At 42.8% G+C, this 21,041-nt stretch overlaps 1 protein-coding gene across 1 annotated transcript in view; it reads left to right on the forward strand.

Moving 5' to 3' along the window:
- Positions 1–19,598, forward strand: part of lrp2a (low density lipoprotein receptor-related protein 2a) — a 522,167-nt gene extending 502,569 nt beyond the window's left edge. The window contains exons 73-80 of the mRNA XM_070873618.1: positions 2,375–2,462; positions 3,481–3,548; positions 4,505–4,622; positions 15,282–15,405; positions 15,531–15,641; positions 17,529–17,639; positions 18,147–18,218; positions 19,276–19,598. Coding sequence (XP_070729719.1) covers positions 2,375–2,462; positions 3,481–3,548; positions 4,505–4,622; positions 15,282–15,405; positions 15,531–15,641; positions 17,529–17,639; positions 18,147–18,218; positions 19,276–19,452 — 869 coding nt within the window. The 3' untranslated portion in view covers positions 19,453–19,598. The remainder of the gene's footprint in view (positions 1–2,374; positions 2,463–3,480; positions 3,549–4,504; positions 4,623–15,281; positions 15,406–15,530; positions 15,642–17,528; positions 17,640–18,146; positions 18,219–19,275) is intronic.
- The last annotated feature ends 1,443 nt before the right edge of the window (positions 19,599–21,041 follow it).

A 21,041-nucleotide genomic window follows, 5' to 3' on the forward strand; every position in this document is an offset into this window, starting at 1 on the left:
AGTACACCTCTATCCACCATGCTCGTTATATCCTCAAAGAATTCCAGTAAATTAGTTAAACATGATTTCCCCTTCATGAATCCATGTTGCGTCTGCTTGATTGCACTATTCCTATCTAGATGTCCCGCTATTTCTTCCTTAATGATAGCTTCAAGCATTTTTCCCACTACAGATGTTAAACTAACCGGCCTATAGTTACCTGCCTTTTTTAAACAGAGGCGTTACATTAGCTGCTTTCCAATCCACTGGTACCTCCCCAGAGTCCAGAAAATTTTGGTAGATTATAACGAATGCATCTGCTATAACTTCTGCCATCTCTTTTAATACCCTGGGATAAGCTTCCCTTTTTTTCTTTATCTTACCCTGTATATCCCTTAACATCCAGGGGTCTCTAGATTTGTTAGCCCCACCCTTATTTTTTATGGGAACACATTTGGCTCTGTACCTTCAGGATCTCCTTCTTAAATGCCTCCCATTGCTCTGACACTGATTTACCATCGAGTAATCGTTTCCTGTCCACTTTGGCCAAATCCCATCTCAGCTCAGAAGAATTGGCTTTACCCCAATTGAGAACTTTTATTCTTGGTCCACCTTTGTCCTTTTCCATAACTACCCTAAATCTTACTGAATTATGATCACTCTTCCATTGATACCCCTTCCACCTGCCCCTCTTCCTTCCCCAAAATTAAGTCCAGAACCACCCCCTCCCATGTTGGGCTTCTTACAGACTGGCTAAAGAAGTTCTCTTGAATGCATTTTCGGAATTTTGCACCCTCTGTCCCATTCACACTATCTTTTTCCCAGTTTATATTAGGGTAGTTGAAATCCCCCATTATTTACAGCTCTATAGTTTTTGCATTTCGCAGCAATTTGCCCACATATTTGTTCTTCTATCTCCCTCTGACTTTTTGGGGGTCTATAGTACTCTCCCAGTAGTGTGATTGCCCCTTTTTTGTTCTTCAATTCACCCCATATGGCGTGGTTTTATGACCCTTGTAACACATCATCCCTTCTCACAGCTGTAATTGTTTCTTCAATTAATGCTGCGACCCTTCCCCCTCCTTTTTAGCCCCCCTCTCTATCCCATCTGAAAACCCTGTAACCAGGAATGTTGAGCTGCCATACCTGCCCTTTCAGCCATGTCTCAGTAATAGCTGTAATATCGTACTCCCAAGTGTCTATCTGTGCTCTCAGCTCATCTGCCTTATTCCCTATACTCTTTGCATTGAAATATATACCATTTAGTGGTGCTAAACTCGCCTGTTATCTATTTTCCAGGCCTTGTTTCCTCTGCTTTCCAAATTCACTTTCGACTTTCCTGCTGCCCAATTTCAGTTTTGCTTCTCTCCACACTGAATCTATTCCCCGGTTCTATCCCCCTGCCAAGCTAGTTTAAACCCTCCCCAACAGCACTAGCAAACCCTCCCATGAGGATACTGGTCTCGGTCTGTTGAGATGCAACCTGTCCGGCTTGTACAGGTCTCATGGCCCCCTCAAACGGTCCCAATGCATCAGGAATCTAAAGCCCTCCCACTTGCACCATCTCTTCAGCCACACACATCTTCTCTATCCTCCTATTTCTGTACTCACTAGCATGTGGCACTGGCAGTAACCCGGAGATTACTACCTTTTTGAGGTCCTGCTTTTTCATCTCTCTCCTAGCTCCCTAAACTCTGCCTGCAGGACTTCATCCCTCTTCCTGCCTATGTCATTGGAACCGATATGGACCACGACCTCGGGCTGTTCACCCTCTTCCCCCAGAAAGTCTTGCAGCCGCTCAGTGACATCCTTGACCCTGGCACCAGGGAGGCAACATGCCCTCCTGAAGTCACGTCAGTGGCCACAGAAACGCCTGTCTATTCCCCTAACTATTGAATCCCCTACTACTGCAGTTCTTTTATTGTTTGTCCCTGCCCCCCCGCCCCGTGCAGCTGAGCCACCCGTTGTGCCTGTGGACTTGGCTCTGGCTGCACTCCCCAGAGGCACCGTTGCCCTCACCAGTCCTCAGAACAGATTACTGGTTGGAGAGCGAGATGGACTCGGGACTCCTGCACTACCTGCCTAGTTCCTCCTCTTATGTCTAGTGGTCATCCATTCATTCCCTTATGTATCATGGGAACATGATATCCAAGTGTGTGACATCACAAAAATAGGGGGCTTTGCAGACAGTGAAAATAACTGCAAAAGACCTCAGGAGGAAATAGATTGGTGGCATCCTACACCAACCCATTCTAGTTTGATATGCATTCACAGGAAGTTATTATTCATCTGACCTTTTGGGTCTGTCACTGACCAGTCAGTTTCATTTGCCTCCATGTGGCAGTATTCTCACTAAAGTTTGTAACCTTGCTTATCTTTTTTTTTGTTTCTGCAGCCATTGAGTTGGAGCGAACCATGCCACCCGCCTGCAAGTGTAGGAATGCAGGCATTTGTAAGCTTGAAGCAAACACTACAAAGTGCACGTAAGTTGAAAGCTATGAAATCCAAGGTAGGATGGTATTGTTTATACTTGGACTGTTTGCTGCATTGCATCCTGGAATCCAGAGATTTTTTCATGTTTAGATTTCCTGCTTTGTGAAGTATGTTAAATTTTTAGTGTACCTTCATTGCTCATGAGGATGCTGTGTCTTGCTTGTATTTTAAAAAATCCTTATATATTTAAGATTAGGACATGCGGGTTGATTTTCAATTGGGTGCCTCCAGGGAATACTGGTTGAGAAATCAACCTGCCTCCCCTGATTTTCTGTCCGTTAATTTAAATGGGCAGAAAATCAGAAGTCTGCCAGCCTGCGATTTTTCGACCAGCACTCCCTGCCTGGTACTCCTCTCTGGGAGTGCCTGATTGTAGAATCAACTCTTTATCGCCGCCACCTTAAATTTTTATGTGCTGGATTTTTGGTGATAAGGATTTCATGGGCATTTGCTGGCCAGTAGTTGGACAAATAGCTCATCTCTGTGCCAGCGAAAATCTTTTTTGAGGCGATCTGCCAAGATCTGCCAAGGCGAACCTTGAAGGATCGCAAGGTCTGTTTTTTTTGAGCATTCGCAGTGCATGTGGAAACCCAGAACTTGCAGCGCTTACGATGCATGCCGTCATTGGTACCGCAAAATCTGGGTCAAAATGATTAATAAATAGCAAGACTATTGATAAAAATGATTGTTAGAATTTAAAAAATTAGACCCATTAATTGAGCAGATTACAATTGAAAATAGAGATTAATAGTCATACAATTATTAAACTCCTGCTGGTTCAGAAACTTTGTATATGAGATGATTAGTTGATCATGTGTGCTAGAGATTCTGTGTAAAAGAAATTTCTCAATTTAGTGTTTTGACAAATTGCTTGATTTCATATGTGATTAATGTTGAAGCTACAGTCTGTGGAAAATTAATTATCTAATTGGCCAGAACGAGATTGGCAAAATATTTCAACTGTCAGAAAATAAAAGTTTGAAATTTTATTCTTTATGTTCCCTGAAGATGTCCTTCTGGATATACAGGAAACTACTGTCAGTTTGGAAGATCCCAGGGACTACCCCATTCAACAGGTACTTTTTAAAAAGTTGAGAATCAATTAATTAAAAAGTTCAGTAGCACAATGCAACTGCTCTGGCTTTTCACTATTGTGACCACAGGACTTTGCGATTACTTTGGTCTGCCAGCAATATAACTGATGATTCTCGTGCAAAAGAAATTTTTCAATTTAGTGTTTGACAAATTGCTTGGTTTGATATGTGGCTAATGTTGAAGCTACAGTCTGTGGAATGTTAATTATCTAATTGGCCAGAATGAGATTGGCAAAATATTTCAACTGTCAGAAAATAAAAGTTTGAAATGTTAGCTATTAAAAGGAATTAAATCAATGAGGATCGGAGATTTTTGCTGTTTGTTATTTGTTGTGAAATTAAAGATGTATTTATGATTTCACTGTAAATAATGAAAAAGCGAATCTGTCTCCTTGAACAACAACACAATCTTTTATACTATAAAGAGAATCATTGGGATTTGTCAGAAGTTACTCGCTGTCATATTTTATGCATTGTGTAGATCACAGAGGTATTGTGGGAAGACATTGTGTGTAACAACCTACTCTTGAAGTAACATCAATTAACTTAAAGGAACAGCTAGATCTCCTACAAGTGTTTCCACCATTTTGACATACTGGCCTCCTACTGTTTAATGTGCAGTGATGTTGACAGTTATGAAGTTATTTCTATAAATATTTGCTTATCAACTACCCTGAACGGAAAAGTAATCTGTGAGTGATTGATTGGAATGGAAATAAGAGAAATAAAATAAGTCATAAAGATTTAGTTACTAATATTCAAAGTAACTGAGTAAGTTTAATTCTTAAATTATTGGGTAGTGTCAGATATCCATACTTAAAATAGTCTAAAGAAAAAATGGCACAGTCTGATCTTTAAGTGGTTGCCTCCTAATCGTGTTTGATGGTCATGTAAGGTGAAGGATCCGCTGAAATTTTAATTTTTTTTTTGTGCTGCAGCAACGGCAGTCTTATTGACTGTTATTATCATCCTAATTCTGGGAGCACTAGCTGTTGGAGCATTCCTGAATTACAGACGCACAGGCTCAATCCTGCCACCTTTCCCTAAGCTTTCAAGGTAACAACTCTTTTACAGTTCTCTATGAATTTATTAAAGCCAAGCAGGTTACACAATGGCAGCAATATCGACCACGTGCAAGCTTATGTTACTATTGAATAGCAAATTCCTTAATTAACTGGATACATAGAAACATAGAAAATAGGTGCAGGAGTAGGCCATTCGGCCCTTCAAGCCTGCACCACCATTCAATGATCATGGCTGATAATGCATTTCAGTACCCTATTCCTGCTTTCTCTCCATGATCCCTTTAGCTGTGAGGGCCACATCTAACTCCCTTTTGAATATATCTAACGAACTGGCCCCAACAACTTTCTGTGGTAGAGAATTCCACATTCCCACAACTCTCTGAATGAAGAAGTTTCTCATCATCTCGGTCCTAAATGGCTTACCCCTTATCCTTAGACTGTGACCCCTGGTTCTGGACTTCCCCAACATCGGGAACATTCTTCCTGCATCTAACCTGTCCAATCCCGTCAGAATTTTATATGTTTCTATGAGATCCCCTCTCATTTTTCTAAATTCCATTGAATACAAGCCTAATCGATCCAGTCTTCATATGTCAGTCCTGTCATCCCGGGAATCAGTCTGCACTCATAAGAACATAAGAACATAAGAACTAGGAACAGGAGTAAGTCATCGAGCCCCTCGAGCCTGCTCCGCCACTCAACAAGATCATGGCTGAGTGGACTCAGGTCCACTTACCCGCCCTCTCCCCATAACCCTTAATTTTCCTATTGGTTAAAAATCTATCTATCTGTGATTTGAATACATTCAATGAGCTAGCCTCAACTGCTTCCCTGGGCAGAGAATTCCACAGATTCACAACCCTCTGGGAGAAGAAATTCCTTCTCAACTCGGTTTTAAATTGGCTCCCCTGTATTTTGAGGCTGTGCCCCCTAGTTCTAGTCTCCCCGACCAGTGGAAACAATCTCTCTGCCTCTATCTTGTCTATCCCTTTCATTATTTTAAATGTTTCTATAAGATCACCCCTCATCCTTCTGAACTCCAACGAGTAAAGACCCAGTCTACTCAATCTATCATCATAAGGTAACCACCTCATCTCCGGAATCAGCCTTGTGAATCGTCTCTGTACCCCCTCCAAAGCTAGTAAATCCTTCCTTAAGTAAGGTGACCAAAACTGCACGCAGTACTCCAGGTGCGGCCTCACCAATACCTTGTACAGTTGCAGCAGGACCTCCCTGCTTTTGTACTCCATCCCTCTCGCAATGAAGGCAAACATTCCATTCGCCTTCCTGATTACTTGCTGCACCTGCAAACTAACTTCTTGGGATTCATGCACAAGGACCCCCAGGTCCCTCTGCACCGCAGCATGTTGTAATTTCTCCCCATTCAAATAATATTCCCTTTTACTGTTTTTTTTTTCCAAGGTGGATGACCTCACATTTTCCGACATTGTATTCCATCTGCCAAACCTTAGCCCATTCACTTAACCTATCTAAATCTCTTTGCAGCCTCTCTGTGTCATCTACACAACCCGCTTTCCCACTAATCTTTGTGTCATCTGCAAATTTTGTTACACTACACTCTGTCCCCTCTTCCAGGTCATCTGTGTATATTATAAACAGTTGTGGTCCCAGCACCGATCCCTGTGGCACACCACTAACCACCGATTTCCAACCCGAAAAGGACCCATTTATTCCGACTCTCTGCTTCCTGTTAGCCAGCCAATTCTCTATCCATGCTAATATATTTCCTCTGACTCCGCGTACCTTTATCTTCTGCAGGTAACCTTTTGTGTGGCACCTTATCGAGTGCCTTTTGGAAATCTAAATACACCACATCCATCTGTATACCTCAATCCACCATGCTCGTTATATCCTCAAAGAATTCCAGTAAATTAGTTAAACATGATTTCCCCTTCATGAATCCATGTTGCGTCTGCTTGATTGCACTATTCCTATCTAGATGTCCTGCTATTTCTTCCTTACTGATAGCTTCAAGCATTTTCCCCACTACAAATGTTAAACTAACCAGCCTCTAGTTACCTGCCTTTTGTCTGCCCCTTTTTTAAACAGAGGCGTTACATTAGCTGCTTTCCAATCCACTGGTACCTCCCCAGAGTCCAGAGAATTTTGGTAGATTATAATGAATGCATCTGCTATAACTTCCGCCATCTCTTTTAATACCCTGGGATGCATTTCATTAGGAAATAGCAACTCCCTCAATAGCAAGACTGTCCTTCCTCCGATTAGGAGACCAAAACTGCACACAATATTCAAGGTGCGGCCTTACCAAGGCCCTGTGCAACTACAGTAAGACCTCCTTGCTCCTATACTCATCCTCTCACTATGAAGGCCAACATACCATTTGCCTTCACCGCCTGCTGCACCTGTATGCCAACTTTCAATGACTGATACACCCAGGTCTCGTTGCACCTCCCCCTTTACCAATCTGTCATCATTCAGATACTAATCAGCCCTCCTGTTTTTACCACCAAAGTGGATACCCTCAGATTTATCCACATTATACTGCATCTGCCATATATTTGCCCACTCACCTAACCTATCCAAGTCACCCTGCAACCTCTTAGCATCCTCCTCACAGCTCACAGTGATACATATCAAATAGTTCTTTATTAGCCTTTTAGTAAAACCTTCAACAGTTGAAATTATCAAATGCATTTATTACAAGTACATGTGCATCTTGTTCATTACTTTTTTCTCCTTCAATCAGCAAACATAGATACATACAAACTTGATTCATTTCTTAAAACTTATGGACCAAAACACATTTGAAGCACATGGCATGGGGGTGGGGTTGGGTGGGAGGGGGGGCGGGGGGATGGGGGCAGTATTCTCTGTATGCTCAATATTATTCAGCACATATTTTCTATTTTGCCAATTTTTTTCTCAGGAGAATTATTGGACGAGATTAATTTTGCTTACTGTTAACTGTAACTGTTAACCATAAAACCCTTTATGTGACTAATGACTATCAACTGCTATATTATATTTTATACCACAAGTTAAACAAATCTCATAATTAGCAAGTCACAAGGGGGCTCCCCATAAGGCCTGCGACCACCAGAAAGTGACGGCCACGCAGCGGTGTCGAATGACCGCTGATTTTTATGTCGCATGGCCGCCGCTTGTGAAATTCACCTCGGTGGTTTTTCCGGCAGTCTCCACTTCCGCCCCGCTGCTGCCGAACCCTCCTGAGTGCGTCATCAAAATGCGCACCATCGCTCTCCTGCCCTGAAGCAAAATTTACCCCTCAAAATCTTGTGGCTGCCATTCAGTGCCCAGACAGTTTTTTCTGTCTGTGCACTGTGCTTGCAGTGTGTGCAAAATGGCAGAGCGGCCACCATTAAAGGGGAGGACGCACTGCCGCGCCCACCATCTTACATTTCTTTGTCGTTCGGCTGCCAGGTCAAAACCTTCCCTGGCGGCCCAGTGCACCTAACTAAAAGAATCGCAGAGCTCGCAGCGTCTCTCGCCTTTAAGTGATGGGGAGAGACGTGGTGACGTGTCAGCGTAATGACATCATCAGTGCTACGCTGATGAGTGACAGGGGCGGACAGTCCATCCGCCCCCACTTTCGCTCCTCTGATGACCGATCTTCTGCTCTCCGTCCCACTTCCGCCCCCATTGTGACCGACTTCCAACCTGCTCGAAAAAAAAAGACAAGGAACTGAATTTCGCGCAAGAGGCCACCATATCCACCGTGGAGGTGAAAACACATCAAACACGGTAGGTGCGCCCTGTTTCTGGCGGGGGTGAATTTCGGCCCCATGGTCTCCCTTGCTTTGGTTCCTTTGTTCAGGTATCCAACCTGTATAAAAACTGAAAAGCAGTTAATAATTGTATATGATAACTACTCGGAACTCCTACACGGCAAGCAAGCCCCAGGGGGCAGAGGAATAGTTTCAAGGACACCCTCAAAGCCTCCTTGATAAAGTGCAACATCCCCACTGGCACCTGGGAATCCCCGGCCCAAGACCACCCAAAATGGAGGAAGAGCATCCGGGAGGGAACTGAGCACCTTGAGTCGCATCGCCGAGAGCGTGCAGAAATCAAGCGCAGACAGCGGAAGGAATGTGCGGAAAACCATATTCAGCACCCACCCTTTCCTTCAACCACTGTCTGCCCCACCTGTGACAGAGACGATGGCCCCAAGTTTCCACATGATTTGCTCCTGATTTTTAGGAGCAACTGGTGTAGATCGGAGTATCTTAGAAATCGGAATTCTCGACATTTAGTTTGCTCCAGTTCTAGTCAGTTAGAACAGTTTCACTTTGGAACAGAATTTTTTTTAAAAGGGGGCGTGTCTGGCCACTTCCGCCTGTTTTCAAAGTTTCGTCAGTGAAAACTTACTCCAAACTAACTTAGAATGGAGTAAGTGAAGTTTTTTGTACGCTCGAAAAAAACCTTGTCTACACTTTAGAAAATCAAGCGTAGGTTACAAATTAGGCACAGGGAACGAGGTGGGGGGGGGAGTGGGGGAAGGGAAGTCATTAAATTCTACAATCAATCCTTAGTTATACTTATACAAATATTATACAAATAAATCCAACCTGAATAAAAATTTATAAGCAAAGAAAAGATTAAATAAACCATGTTCCTACCTGTGTGAAATAGCATCAGCCTTCGAGCTGCTGTGCTTCAGGCAGGCCTTTCATGTTGGAGACAGGCAGGGGTGTGGCGTCAGTGTCTCGACGGCAGCGGCAGCAAGCTTCGAGCTGAGCTGCAGTGCTTGAGGCAGGCCTTCATTCTCTTCGTGGCTGGCCGCGAAGAAGCAACACCGGACGGACCCGAGGCCATTCGGCCATGAGATATCAGTGGCGTCAGTGGCTGGCCGGCAGCCGAAGAATCAGCAGCGGACCGACGTGAGGCCATTCGGCCATGAGATAGCAGCGGCGTCAGTGGCTGGCCGGCAGCCGAAGAATCAACGCAGGACACACACAGCTCTTTATGGTGCTTGAGGCCATTCGGCCACGCTTTAGGGGCGGCGTCAGTGGCTCGACGGCAGCCGACGATACAGCAGCAGCCTTCGAGCTGTGAGGGGGACTGAGGCCATTTGGACAGGGAGAGGCAGCCACATCGACAGTTTTATATTTAAATTTGCAGAATGGGTGCTGCATTGTCAACACCACATATTATGCAATGGTTTGCCATCAATTCACTGCATAGGAAAGAATTGATTAGAGCTCACCGCACCAGGAACGTCGTAGCCCGTAGGTTGATGGGCAGGAGACCTTACCCACGTCGATTAAATTAAAAATGGGAAGAAACATAGAAACATAGAAACATAGAAAATAGGTGCAGGAGTAGGCCATTCGGCCCTTCTAGCCTGCACCGCCATTCAATGAGTTCATGGCTGAACATGCAACTTCAGTACCCCATTCCTGCTTTCTCACCATACCCCTTGATTCCCCTAGTAGTAAGGACTTCATCTAACTCCTTTTTGAATATATTTAGTGAATTGGCCTCAACAACTTTCTGTGGTAGAGAATTCCACAGGTTCACCACTCTCTGGGTGAAGAAATTCCTCCTCATCTCGGTCCTAAATGGCTTCCCCCTTGTCCTTAGACTGTGTCCCCTGGTTCTGGACTTCCCCAACATTGGGAACATTCTTCCTGCATCTAACCTGTCTAACCCCGTCAGAATTTTAAACGTTTCTATGAGGTCCCCTCTCATTCTTCTGAACTCCAGTGAATACAAGCCCAGTTGATCCAGTCTTTCTTGATAGGTCAGTCCCGCCATCCCGGGAATCAGTCTGGTGAACCTTCGCTGCACTCCCTCAATAGCAAGAATGTCCTTCCTCAGGTTAGGAGACCAAAACTGTACACAATACTCCAGGTGTGGCCTCACCAAGGCCCTGTACAATCGTAGCAACACCTCCCTGCCCTTGTACTCAAATCCCCTCGCTATGAAGGCCAACATGCCATTTGCTTTCTTAACCGCCAGCTGTACCTGCATGCCAACCTTCAATGACTGATGTACCATGACACCCAGGTCTCTTTGCACCTGCCCTTTTCCTAATCTGTCACCATTCAGATAATAGTCTGTCTCTCTGTTTTTACCACCAAAGTGGATAACCTCACATTTATCCACATTATACTTCATCTGCCATGCATTTGCCCACTCACCTAACCTATCCAAGTCGCTCTGCAGCCTCATAGAATCCTCCTTGCAGCTCACACTGCCACCCAACTTAGTGTCATCCGCAAATTTGGAGATACTACATTTAATCCCCTCGTCTAAATCATTAATGTACAGTGTAAACAGCTGGGGCCCCAGCACAGAACCTTGCGGTACCCCACTAGTCACTGCCTGCCATTCTGAAAAGTCCCCATTTACTCCTACTCTTTGCTTCCTGTCTGACAACCAGTTCTCAATCCATGTCAGCACACTACCCCCAATCCCATGTGCTTTAACTTTGCACATTAATCTCTTGTGTGGGACCTTGTCGAAAGCCTTCTGAAAGTCCAAATATACCACATCAACTGGTTCTCCCTTGTCCACTCTACTGGAAACATCCTCAAAAAATTCCAGAAGATTTGTCAAGCATGATTTCCCTTTCACAAATCCATGCTGACTTGGACCTATCATATTACCTCTTTCCAAATGCACTGCGATGACATCCTTAATAATTGATTCCATCATTTTACCCACTACCGATGTCAGGCTGACCGGTCTGTAATTCCCTGTTTTCTCTCTCCCTCCTTTTTTAAAAAGTGGGGTTACATTGGCTACCCTCCACTCCATAGGAACTGATCCAGAGTCAATGGAATGTTGGAAAATGACTGTCAATGCATCCACTATTTCCAAGGCCACCTCCTTAAGTACTCTGGGATGCAGTCCATCAGGCCCTGGGGATTTATCGGCCTTCAATCCCATCAATTTCCCCAACACAATTTCCCGACTAATAAGGATTTCCCTCAGTTCCTCCTCCTTACTAGACCCTCTGACCACTTTTATATCCGGAAGGTTGTTTGTGTCCTCCTCAGTGAATACCGAACCAAAGTACTTGTTCAATTGGTCCGCCATTTCTTTGTTCCCCGTTATGACTTCCCCTGATTCTGACTGCAGGGGACCTACGTTTGTCTTTTTACTAACCTTTTTCTCTTTACATATCTATAGAAACTTTTGCAATCCGTCTTAATGTTCCCTGCAAGCTTCTTCTCGTACTCCATTTTCCCTGCCCTAATCAAACCCTTTGTCCTCCTCTGCTGAGTTCTAAATTTCTCCCAGTCCCCGGGTTCTCTGCTATTTCTGGCCAATTTGTATGCCACTTCCTTGGCTTTAATGCTATCCCTGATTTCCCTTGATAGCCACGGTTGAGCCACCTTCCCTTTTTTATTTTTACAACAGACAGGAATGTACAATTGTTGTAGTTCATCCATGCGGTCTCTAAATGTCTGCCATTGCCCATCCACAGTCAACCCCTTCAGTATCATTCGCCAATCTATCCTAGCCAATTCACGCCTCATACCTTCAAAGTTAGCCTTCTTTAAGTTCTGGACCATGGTCTCTGAATTAACTGTTTCATTCTCCATCCTAATGCAGAATTCCACCATATTATGGTCACTCTTCCCCAAGGGGCCTCGCACAACGAGATTGCTAATTAATCCTCTCTCATTACACAACACCCAGTCTAAGATGGCCTCCCCCCTAGTTGGTTCCTCGACATATTGGTCTAAAAAACCATCCCTTATGCACTCCAGGAAATCCTCCTCTACCGTATTGCTTCCAGTTTGGTTAACCCAATCTATGTGCATATTAAAGTCACCCATTATAACTGCTGCACCTTTATTGCACGCACCCCTAATTTCATGTTTTGATGCCCTCCCCAACATCACTACTACTGTCTGTACACAACTCCCACTAACGTTTTTTGTCCTTTGGTATTCTGCAGCTCTACCCATATAGATTCCACATCATCCAAGCTAATGTCCTTCCGAACTATTGCCTTAATTTGCTCCTTAACCAGCAATGCTACCCCACCTCCTTTTCCTTTTATTCTATCTTTCTTGAATGTTGAATACCCCTGGATGTTGAGTTCCCAGCCCTGATCATCCTGGAGCCACGTCTCCGTAATCCCAATCACATCATATTTGTTAACATCTATTTGCACAGTTAATTCATCCACTTTATTGCGGATATTCCTTGCATTAAGACACAAAGCCTTCAGGCTTTTTCTTTTAACACCCTTTGTCCTTTTAGAATTTTGCTGTACAGTGGCCCTTTTTGTTCTTTGCCTTGGGTTTCTCTGCCCTCCACTTTTCCTCATCTCCTTTCTGTCTTTTGCTTTTGCCTCCTTTTTGTTTCCCTCTGTCTCCCTGCATTGGTTCCCATCCCCCTGCCATATCAGTTTAAATCCTCCCCAACAGCACTAGCAAACACTCCCCCTAGGACATTGGTTCCGGTCCTGCCCAGGTGCAGACCGTCCGGTTTGTACTGGTCCCACCTCCCCCAGAACCGGTTCCAATGCCCCAGGAATTTGAATCCCTCCCTGTTGCACCACTGCTCAAGCCACGTATTCATCTGCGCTATCTTGCGATTCCTACTCTGACTATCACGTGGCACTGGTAGCAATCCCGAGATTACTACTTTTGAGGTCCTACTTTTTAATTTAGCTCCTAGCTCCTTAAATTCGTTTCGTAGGACCTCATCCCTCTTTTTACCTATGTCGTTGGTACCAATGTGCACCACGACAACTGGCTGTTCTCCCTCCCTTTTTAGAATGTCCTGCACCCGCTCCGAGACATCCTTGACCCTTGCACCAGGGAGGCAACATACCATCCTGGAGTCTCGGTTGCGGCCGCAGAAACGCCTATCTATTCCCCTCACCATTGAATCCCCAATCACTATTGCTCTCCCACTCTTTTTCCTGCCCTCCTGTGCAGAAATATTACTTACATTAACTACTTGACCAAGGTCGTGCCATTTCTTTTTACACTGACTTCCAGATGCACCACTGCGCAGTAATCTTCTGCAACTTGGTTCCAGCGTTTCTTCATTTCTTTTGGTGGCACTTTTATGCGACCTCTGTTGCTGGTATCTAGCTCCTGCCATCTCTGCTCAGTTACATTGATTAATATCTCCACTTCCTCATGCAAGAAATTCTTTGTTCTTGGTGGACGTTGATCCATTGCAAAGTTGAATTGGCACTCTTATTTCTCCAAACACACAGTCCTTAATTTGCATGCACCAATGCAGCACCGGTTCTGCAAGTTTAGCAGTGAAAAGCTGAACTCACTGATTTCAGCAGGTGATTTATTCAGCAGTGCTGCTAACAGCACTCCCTCACACACAGAAATTTCAAAAAAAATTAAATTACACGCCTTTGCAGGGGTCCAAGAAACAAATCTTCACTTTTTCTGCAGTCCTTTTAAAAATGGCTGAGTGCCAATGTTTGTGTGAGACTGCGCATGCTTCAACGCGCACGCGCAGGGTTGCCAGCACCACGAAGGCTAATTTAAATTGTACCCGCCCTCTGCTACTTAGAAAATTGGCGTGAGTGTTGGGCTCCGCCCCCTGCTGCGAAGAGCGCGCCGCACCAAGCAGACATCGAGCTCCAAGGAGCTCGAGAATATCGGACTTTTTTTTAGGCGCAGTTTTCGGCGCGAAAAACAGGCGCCCAGCTCGGAGGTGCGCCGTTTTCCCTGCGGGATGAAACTTGGGGCCTAAAATTCCCGCATTGGACTGTACAGCCACCTGAGAAGCAAGTCTTCCTCGATTTGCCTATGATGATGATGATTCAGTTTATGCCATTAATTTTGATATTTTTAGAACTAATAGACTCACCTTTTTTTTAATGATTTTTAGATCACTGTTTACAGGCAAGGGCGCTGGTCTAAATTTAAGTTATGCAGTTATACTAAATAAAGTTCTGCAGAATGCTGAATAAATTTAAGACAGAGATGGACAGTTTCTTAACTGATAAGGGAATAAGGGGTTATAGGGCAGGGAAGTGGACCTGAGTCCATGATCGGATCAGCCATGATCGTATTAAATGGCGGAGCAGGCTCGAGGGGCCGTATGGCCTACTCCTGCTATTTTTAAATGTAAACTACTAATCTGTGCTTGAAGTGTGCTGGAACTGCAGCTGGCAAGAGTTATACTCTCCCAGCCACAAGAGGGCTCTGTATATGCGTGCAAACACAAATATGCAAAAGCTTCACTGCTTCTGTGGGTATTTTTAAATGTTCTTTCTCATCATTACAATACTTGAAGATGAGTTCATAAAGTGGTTCGGACATCTGACAGCTAGGACATACTTTTCAACCTGGTTTCACAGCAGACTACGGTTATATTCCGCCTGGTGCAAACTGTTGGAGACAACTTCACAAAGGGGGTTCACACATCTATATGGGAGTCAAAGTAGGACCCTACCCTAAAGTTAGACTGCTGCTTTCACAACAGTGTGGCCACTACACATCTATCTGAAAGTGACAATATAACTGCAATCTCCATGTATACTGACAGAACATTTTGCAGAACTTGAGTACAGCACAAATGGTATTTTAACTTTCAGGAAGGAATTATTGTTTTACAGTACATGACACAAATATACCTGTTTTTTCCTGGATCCCAAAGGAACAATACAAACTTTCCATTACCTCGAAAATATGTTTACTTCCATTCCATAATACTACAACGTAATGAGTGAATTTTTTGTTTCTCCCTGAAGCTTAAGCAGTCTTGTCAAACCCAATGGGAATGGAGTGACATTTAGATCTGGAGTGGATACTGAAGTAGACAATGGAGCTTCTGCCATAGACATAGATTCTGCTATTGATGGAGTGATGCAGATGGTAAGATGAAAATTAAAAAAGTTACTATTAAAGCTCTGGGTTGTAACTATTTATGGCATATTGAGTGTTTCACACTTGCGCTTCGTGCCTTTATTAAATCTGAATCAACACTCTTTTTGCAACAGAATGAAAACTTTGTATTGGAGGCAGGAAAGCAACCGGTTACTTTTGAAAATCCCATGTTCGGAACGAAGGGGAATGTTTCCAGTGAACCTCCTGCAGTCCAGCAATCAACGGTAAATGCAACAGGGGGCTCTTGAAAAATAACAAAATATCAGTATTTAGAACAGTTAGTTTGTTCAATTAAATTTGATTTGGTTGGTGACAATGGTTCTGTATTAAAACTTTAGCAGACACTACTGTAATGAATACTATCTAATTCAGAACTACCAAGCTCCTTGTTACCTATGCATATAGTTCTAAGAAGCTGCACTTTGTTACGATTTCTTACAAGACTTTGGGGCCGAAATTTCCCTCCGCCCGAAACGAGGCGCACCTACCGATTTCAAAGTGTTCCGTCTACCCAGTGCATGGAGCGGACAATCCGCTGATTTTCAGCACTTTGTTGCTTGTCGGAGCGGTGTTGGAAATGTGGGCGACCGTCGTTCCAATCATCAGCTGATGACGTCAGTGTGATGTGGACATGCCGTGTTACGCTGATGCGTTACAACATTCCTCCCCTTCATTTAAAGGGAAGGGCCGCTACGAACTCTGCAGCCACGTTAGTTTCATAGGCAGCCAGGGAGGGTTTCAGCCGAGCCAGCGGCCTGGCATCCAAGAAGGGGGGCCAGGCTGCCTGTTGACGGCCAAGTCGAACCCGTAGGCATAATTGTCGGCCCGAACTGGCATGCAGCTGACAATAAAAAATAAGATGGAGTAGCCAACGGTGCCCTCCCCTTTAAGGGCGGACGCACTGCCCAGCCACAGACAGCTCCACGCTGGGGAAAGCTGCCAGTGGCACCCACAGGACAATTCAGTGCGGGGTGGGAAAGGGGGCCGCCGCCGGTCGGTAAGGGTTTGGCGTGCGCCCGAAGTGGCGGGAACACGGGCAGAGCGGAAACCCGTTCCTGCCGCTCCCTGCCTCGGGGCAATTTTGGATGGTCAGCCCATCCCCCTGCCCCCAGTCGGTAAGACCTCTCCTCTCCATTCCCGCCTCTTAGAAGCGGGAATGGAGCTTATGGAGGGGGCAATTTCGGCCCCTTTATTTATAGTGGAAGACATTTATGGGCCTAAACTATAATGCATTGTATGAAATGTTTTGGAGCATAGAAAGGAACATCGGAACAGGAGTAGGCCTTTCAGCTCCTCGAGCATGTTCCGCCATTCATTTAGATCATGGCTGATCTGGACATCAACTCCATTTACCCACCTTGGTTGTATATCCCTTAATACCCTTACCTAACAAACAATCTATCAATCTCCGTTTGAAATTTTCAATTGATCTATTCTCAGCAGCTTTTTGGGGAGGGAGTTCTAGGTTTCCACTACCCTTTGTGTGAAGAGTGCTTCTTGACATCACCCCTGAATGACCTGTTAGAGAATTATATATGCTTGAGCAATAAACATGTGAGCTGAAAAGTTTATTTTCTCTATCCTTGTTCTGGATTCCCCCACCAGAGGAAATAGTTTCTCTGTCTACCCTGTCAACTCCTTTAATTATCTTAAACACCTCAATTAGATCACCCCTTATGGTCTTCTATACTCAAGGGAATACAAGTTTAGTTTATGCAACCTTATCTTAATTTAACCTTTTTAGCTCCGGTATCATTTTAGTGAATCTGCACTGCACCCCCTCTAAAGACCAATATATCCTTCTGAGGTCTGGTGCCCAGAACTGCATGCAGTACTCCAGATGCTGTCTAACAATTGCTTTGTACAACTGTAGCATAACTTCCACCCCTTTGTATTTTCTATACTCAGTATCTGGTTAACCCAGTGAGTGGGAGCTAAAGGCTCAAATATCTGATTGGATTAGCCATATCCAATTAGATATTACATTTTGATTCAGGCTATTTAATGGGATATTTAATATTTAAACTGTCCAGTGAAATCTTAGATTTAGATTTTTTTTAATTTGAAGATAATGCATTTGACATGTTTAACACTGTTTCTAATTGATCCAGGTTATGGTGGCAGTTGACAGTGAAACAAATGGAAGCAGTTTTGACAATCCCAGCTATACGTCCATGCCTCCTTTCGCGAACAAACCTATCTCAACTAGATCACAAACTCAGGTAAAAGCAATGGTTAATTTGTATGAATAGTTTTTTTTTATGCTGTAACTTTAGAAGTTCTAATGTATGTGTGAGAGAGAGAGCCCTTCTCTCAGTAACTGCAACTCTTAAGTTTTGGGACACCGCAACCCATTTAGAATTATATAGTCATAGAAATTTCTGCACCGATGGAAGACATTTGGCCCATCATGCCTGTGCTGATGCCAGCTCCATAATGGAGTGTCTACTCCAATCCCATTTACAGCTCTTTCCCTATATACTATGATATATTTCTTCTTCAGTTCCTGTTTCAGGCATAGACCCTGGATGCCTCTTTTTCTGCCTTTACCAATAATGTGGGTGGTGCATAATGAGCGCGTGTGTACCGCCCGCCATATTTGATGCTTAGACACCCATTTTGTCTGAAAAACAGGCGCACGCCATCAAATTTCTAGGTCAGTACTTTTTTTAATATAGCTCCAGGGTACAAGTTCTGATGTTGACATTAATGTCATTTTGTCCTTTCAGGAATCAAAGTGGAATTTTTTCAAACGAAAGCCCAAACAAGGCACAAATTTTGAAAACCCTATGTATGCAGAGGTAGTTGTTCTTTCATATTGTGAATTTTGTTTTGTTATTTTGTAATACTTTGGATCACTTAGTTTAAAAAATGTGTAAGAAACAAAGTAGTTAATATATTAACCATTTTTGATACTCCACACTCCACACTGTTTTAAAATGAAAGAACAAAACAGGTGTGTTTGAATACTAATATCTAGTGCACAATTGCTAAAAAGTAATTTGTGGTCATGTTTAAACATGGATAAAGCAGTGTTGAAAATGAACGTCTTGTATAATCAAGCCAGTACATTATTTTTTTTAAGTGCACCTTTTAGTAAAGGAGCTAATTATGGAATTGTTGCTCCTATATTTTTTGTTGTATTTTAACACTTTGGGCAATTCTGCTCTAGCAGCTCACTCAGTCCACAGATTCAGGAAATAAGCAGCAGTGCACTCTGCTTTGAACTTCCAAATCCATAGAAGAATGTTCTTTTTAAGATTGGAAGGCAGTGCTTTGTGCCTGCATGAACATCTTTACACACTACCAGTTAATGTACATTGGTCCCAGTCTGGATTCCCCATTATTTATGCTTCACAGCCCTGAATTTGTTGAGCACCTATATAAAACTGGCACTGGAAGGCCCACAAGCTCTTGGTTGAAGAACTCCACCATTTAAAGCAAAGTTTTCAAATTAGTGAGAGGTGCATTCTGGCTGTGGTTTCTGACAAGTTACTGAATTTTGAGCATTTGAGCTCGTGTTCTTTTTTGGAGGAGGGCAGAGAGGCAGGTGTTTGACACTCACCTGCAGGCAGCTCAGGAACTACATCATATGATCCAATCACAACTAATTGGGCGCGTCAGAAGAGCCCTGCCTTTGCCATCTGCACTTCAGCAGGAAAGCAATGACAAAGTTGTACCAGAAGATGGAAGACACTGTTTAATTTAATTGAAATGACTAGTCTGTAATTTTCTATAAATAATGTAGAAAGAAATCCAAGAATGGGTACTCTTAAAGGAGTTTGCGAATGGCAGTTTACTTAATAGATTTTGTGTGATAAAGTTTTAATGCATGGGTGCTTTTTTTCTACTTCCTAGAGCCAGAAACAGCAACAGGCAAATAATCCACTTGGAGAAGCCTCTGCCACTTCTCATACTTTTGGATTACCTTCGAGTAAGTCATATTCAAAAAAAGATGAGCCTTCAACATACAGTCCTACAGAGAATACTTTCAAAGATACAGCTAATCTTGTCAAAGAGGATTCAAATGCATAATTCAATATTTAACTGAAGAAAAAGAGACAGACTTTCCTATGATACATTATATTTTTATATACAGCCAGCATATTTGGATATGTCAGAAATATTTAGGTACAAGAAACCTTTTAAAGATAATTAGTATGAGCCAATAGCTGTTATAAGAGGTGGTCTGTCTGTTCCTTTGCCTTTAGTAAAATTTTATGCCAACTTTTATCATTTTTGTTTTTTTGTCTGTGAAGACTTTTTAATCCAGAGGTACTTTATGTATTTCTTTGCACTGGACTTATGTAAAAGTATGAGATATGTAATGCTATAAATATGTTGTACATTTGTAAATTTTTAAGAAATTATGTCAATAATGTTGCCAAGGGTAAGGCTGATTTATATTGAAGGAAGGTTGCAATCTGTGGAAACCTAAAGATTAAGGTGAGACTACTGATTTTAATTTTAAAAAGGTAATTCTAAATGTGAAAACTACTGATCTTGCTGTGTGAAGGAATTCTTCACAAACATATTTTGATAAAAAACAAAATGGCAGAATACATATCTAATATAAAATATGTACACTGGAGTTTTTGCATTTCAATTATTTGTATACAGTGAAACTTGTATTAAATGGTCACTCAAACTAAGCAGTACTAGCTGCTAATCACAGAAACCTTGATGTGTAATTTAGGTACCCTCCATGCCAAGTAAGTAAAGAAGCTCTTTCCAAAAACATTCCATCCATTATCTGAAATTCAGAATGAAATGTTCATAAGAATTTTCTGCTGTTAATCCTTGATGAAGGCTTCTTCTGAAATGTAAACAATTCATTTTGCCCCCTTAAATTAGTTGTAATTCAACAGGCTGTTGAAATGGTGGGATTAGAACCCAACAATTTAAGGTAAAGCACTCTAGAACACTAAGGTGTCATGTACAAAAATGGTAACTATAGAACTTATCGTAGACACCTGGTAAAATACATAATCCGAAGACAATAACGTCATCTATTAGGCTAAACAATTACAGCAGTTGCTTCATAAATCCATTTTATTAGTGGAGTTGTAGGAACAGATTAAAAAAACGAATCTGCCATTGAGGAAACTATTCGATGTGCCATCAATTTTTAAAAATTCATTTACCTTATTGCAGCAGGGATAGAGAGCTATATTCACTGACTTAGATTGAACCCTGGTTCTTGCCAATCAAAGCTTGAAACCAGAGAGGGAGGGCAGTTTGTCCGAGCTCCATGTCTTTTTAAAAAATCTATATTTATATGCGGAGTGAGCGAAACATCTGTGGAAAAGATACAATTCTGAACACTGAAGCTTTCAAAGGAACCAAAAGAAATTAGGTTATTCTGCTCCAGGTCCGAATGTGAGCAAAAACGTCAGCTTTGCCCATCTTATACCCTTGGTAATGTTTCTGCTGGAGCAAAAGTCTGTTGATAAAAGTGTTCTGGGATTGTCAGGTATTTCTTGAATTACAATCAACTGCAAGTGAAAAGAAAATGCAATTTAAAAAACTGGAAAATAGAACTAATGGGAAATGTAGCAGTGGATGCAGGTGACTTATTACAGATTCCATTGTAAATATATACCTCACGTGATCAACTCTAAAAT

Source organism: Pristiophorus japonicus, chromosome 3, assembly GCF_044704955.1.
Source record: "Pristiophorus japonicus isolate sPriJap1 chromosome 3, sPriJap1.hap1, whole genome shotgun sequence".
Lineage (NCBI taxonomy): Eukaryota > Metazoa > Chordata > Chondrichthyes > Pristiophoridae > Pristiophorus > Pristiophorus japonicus.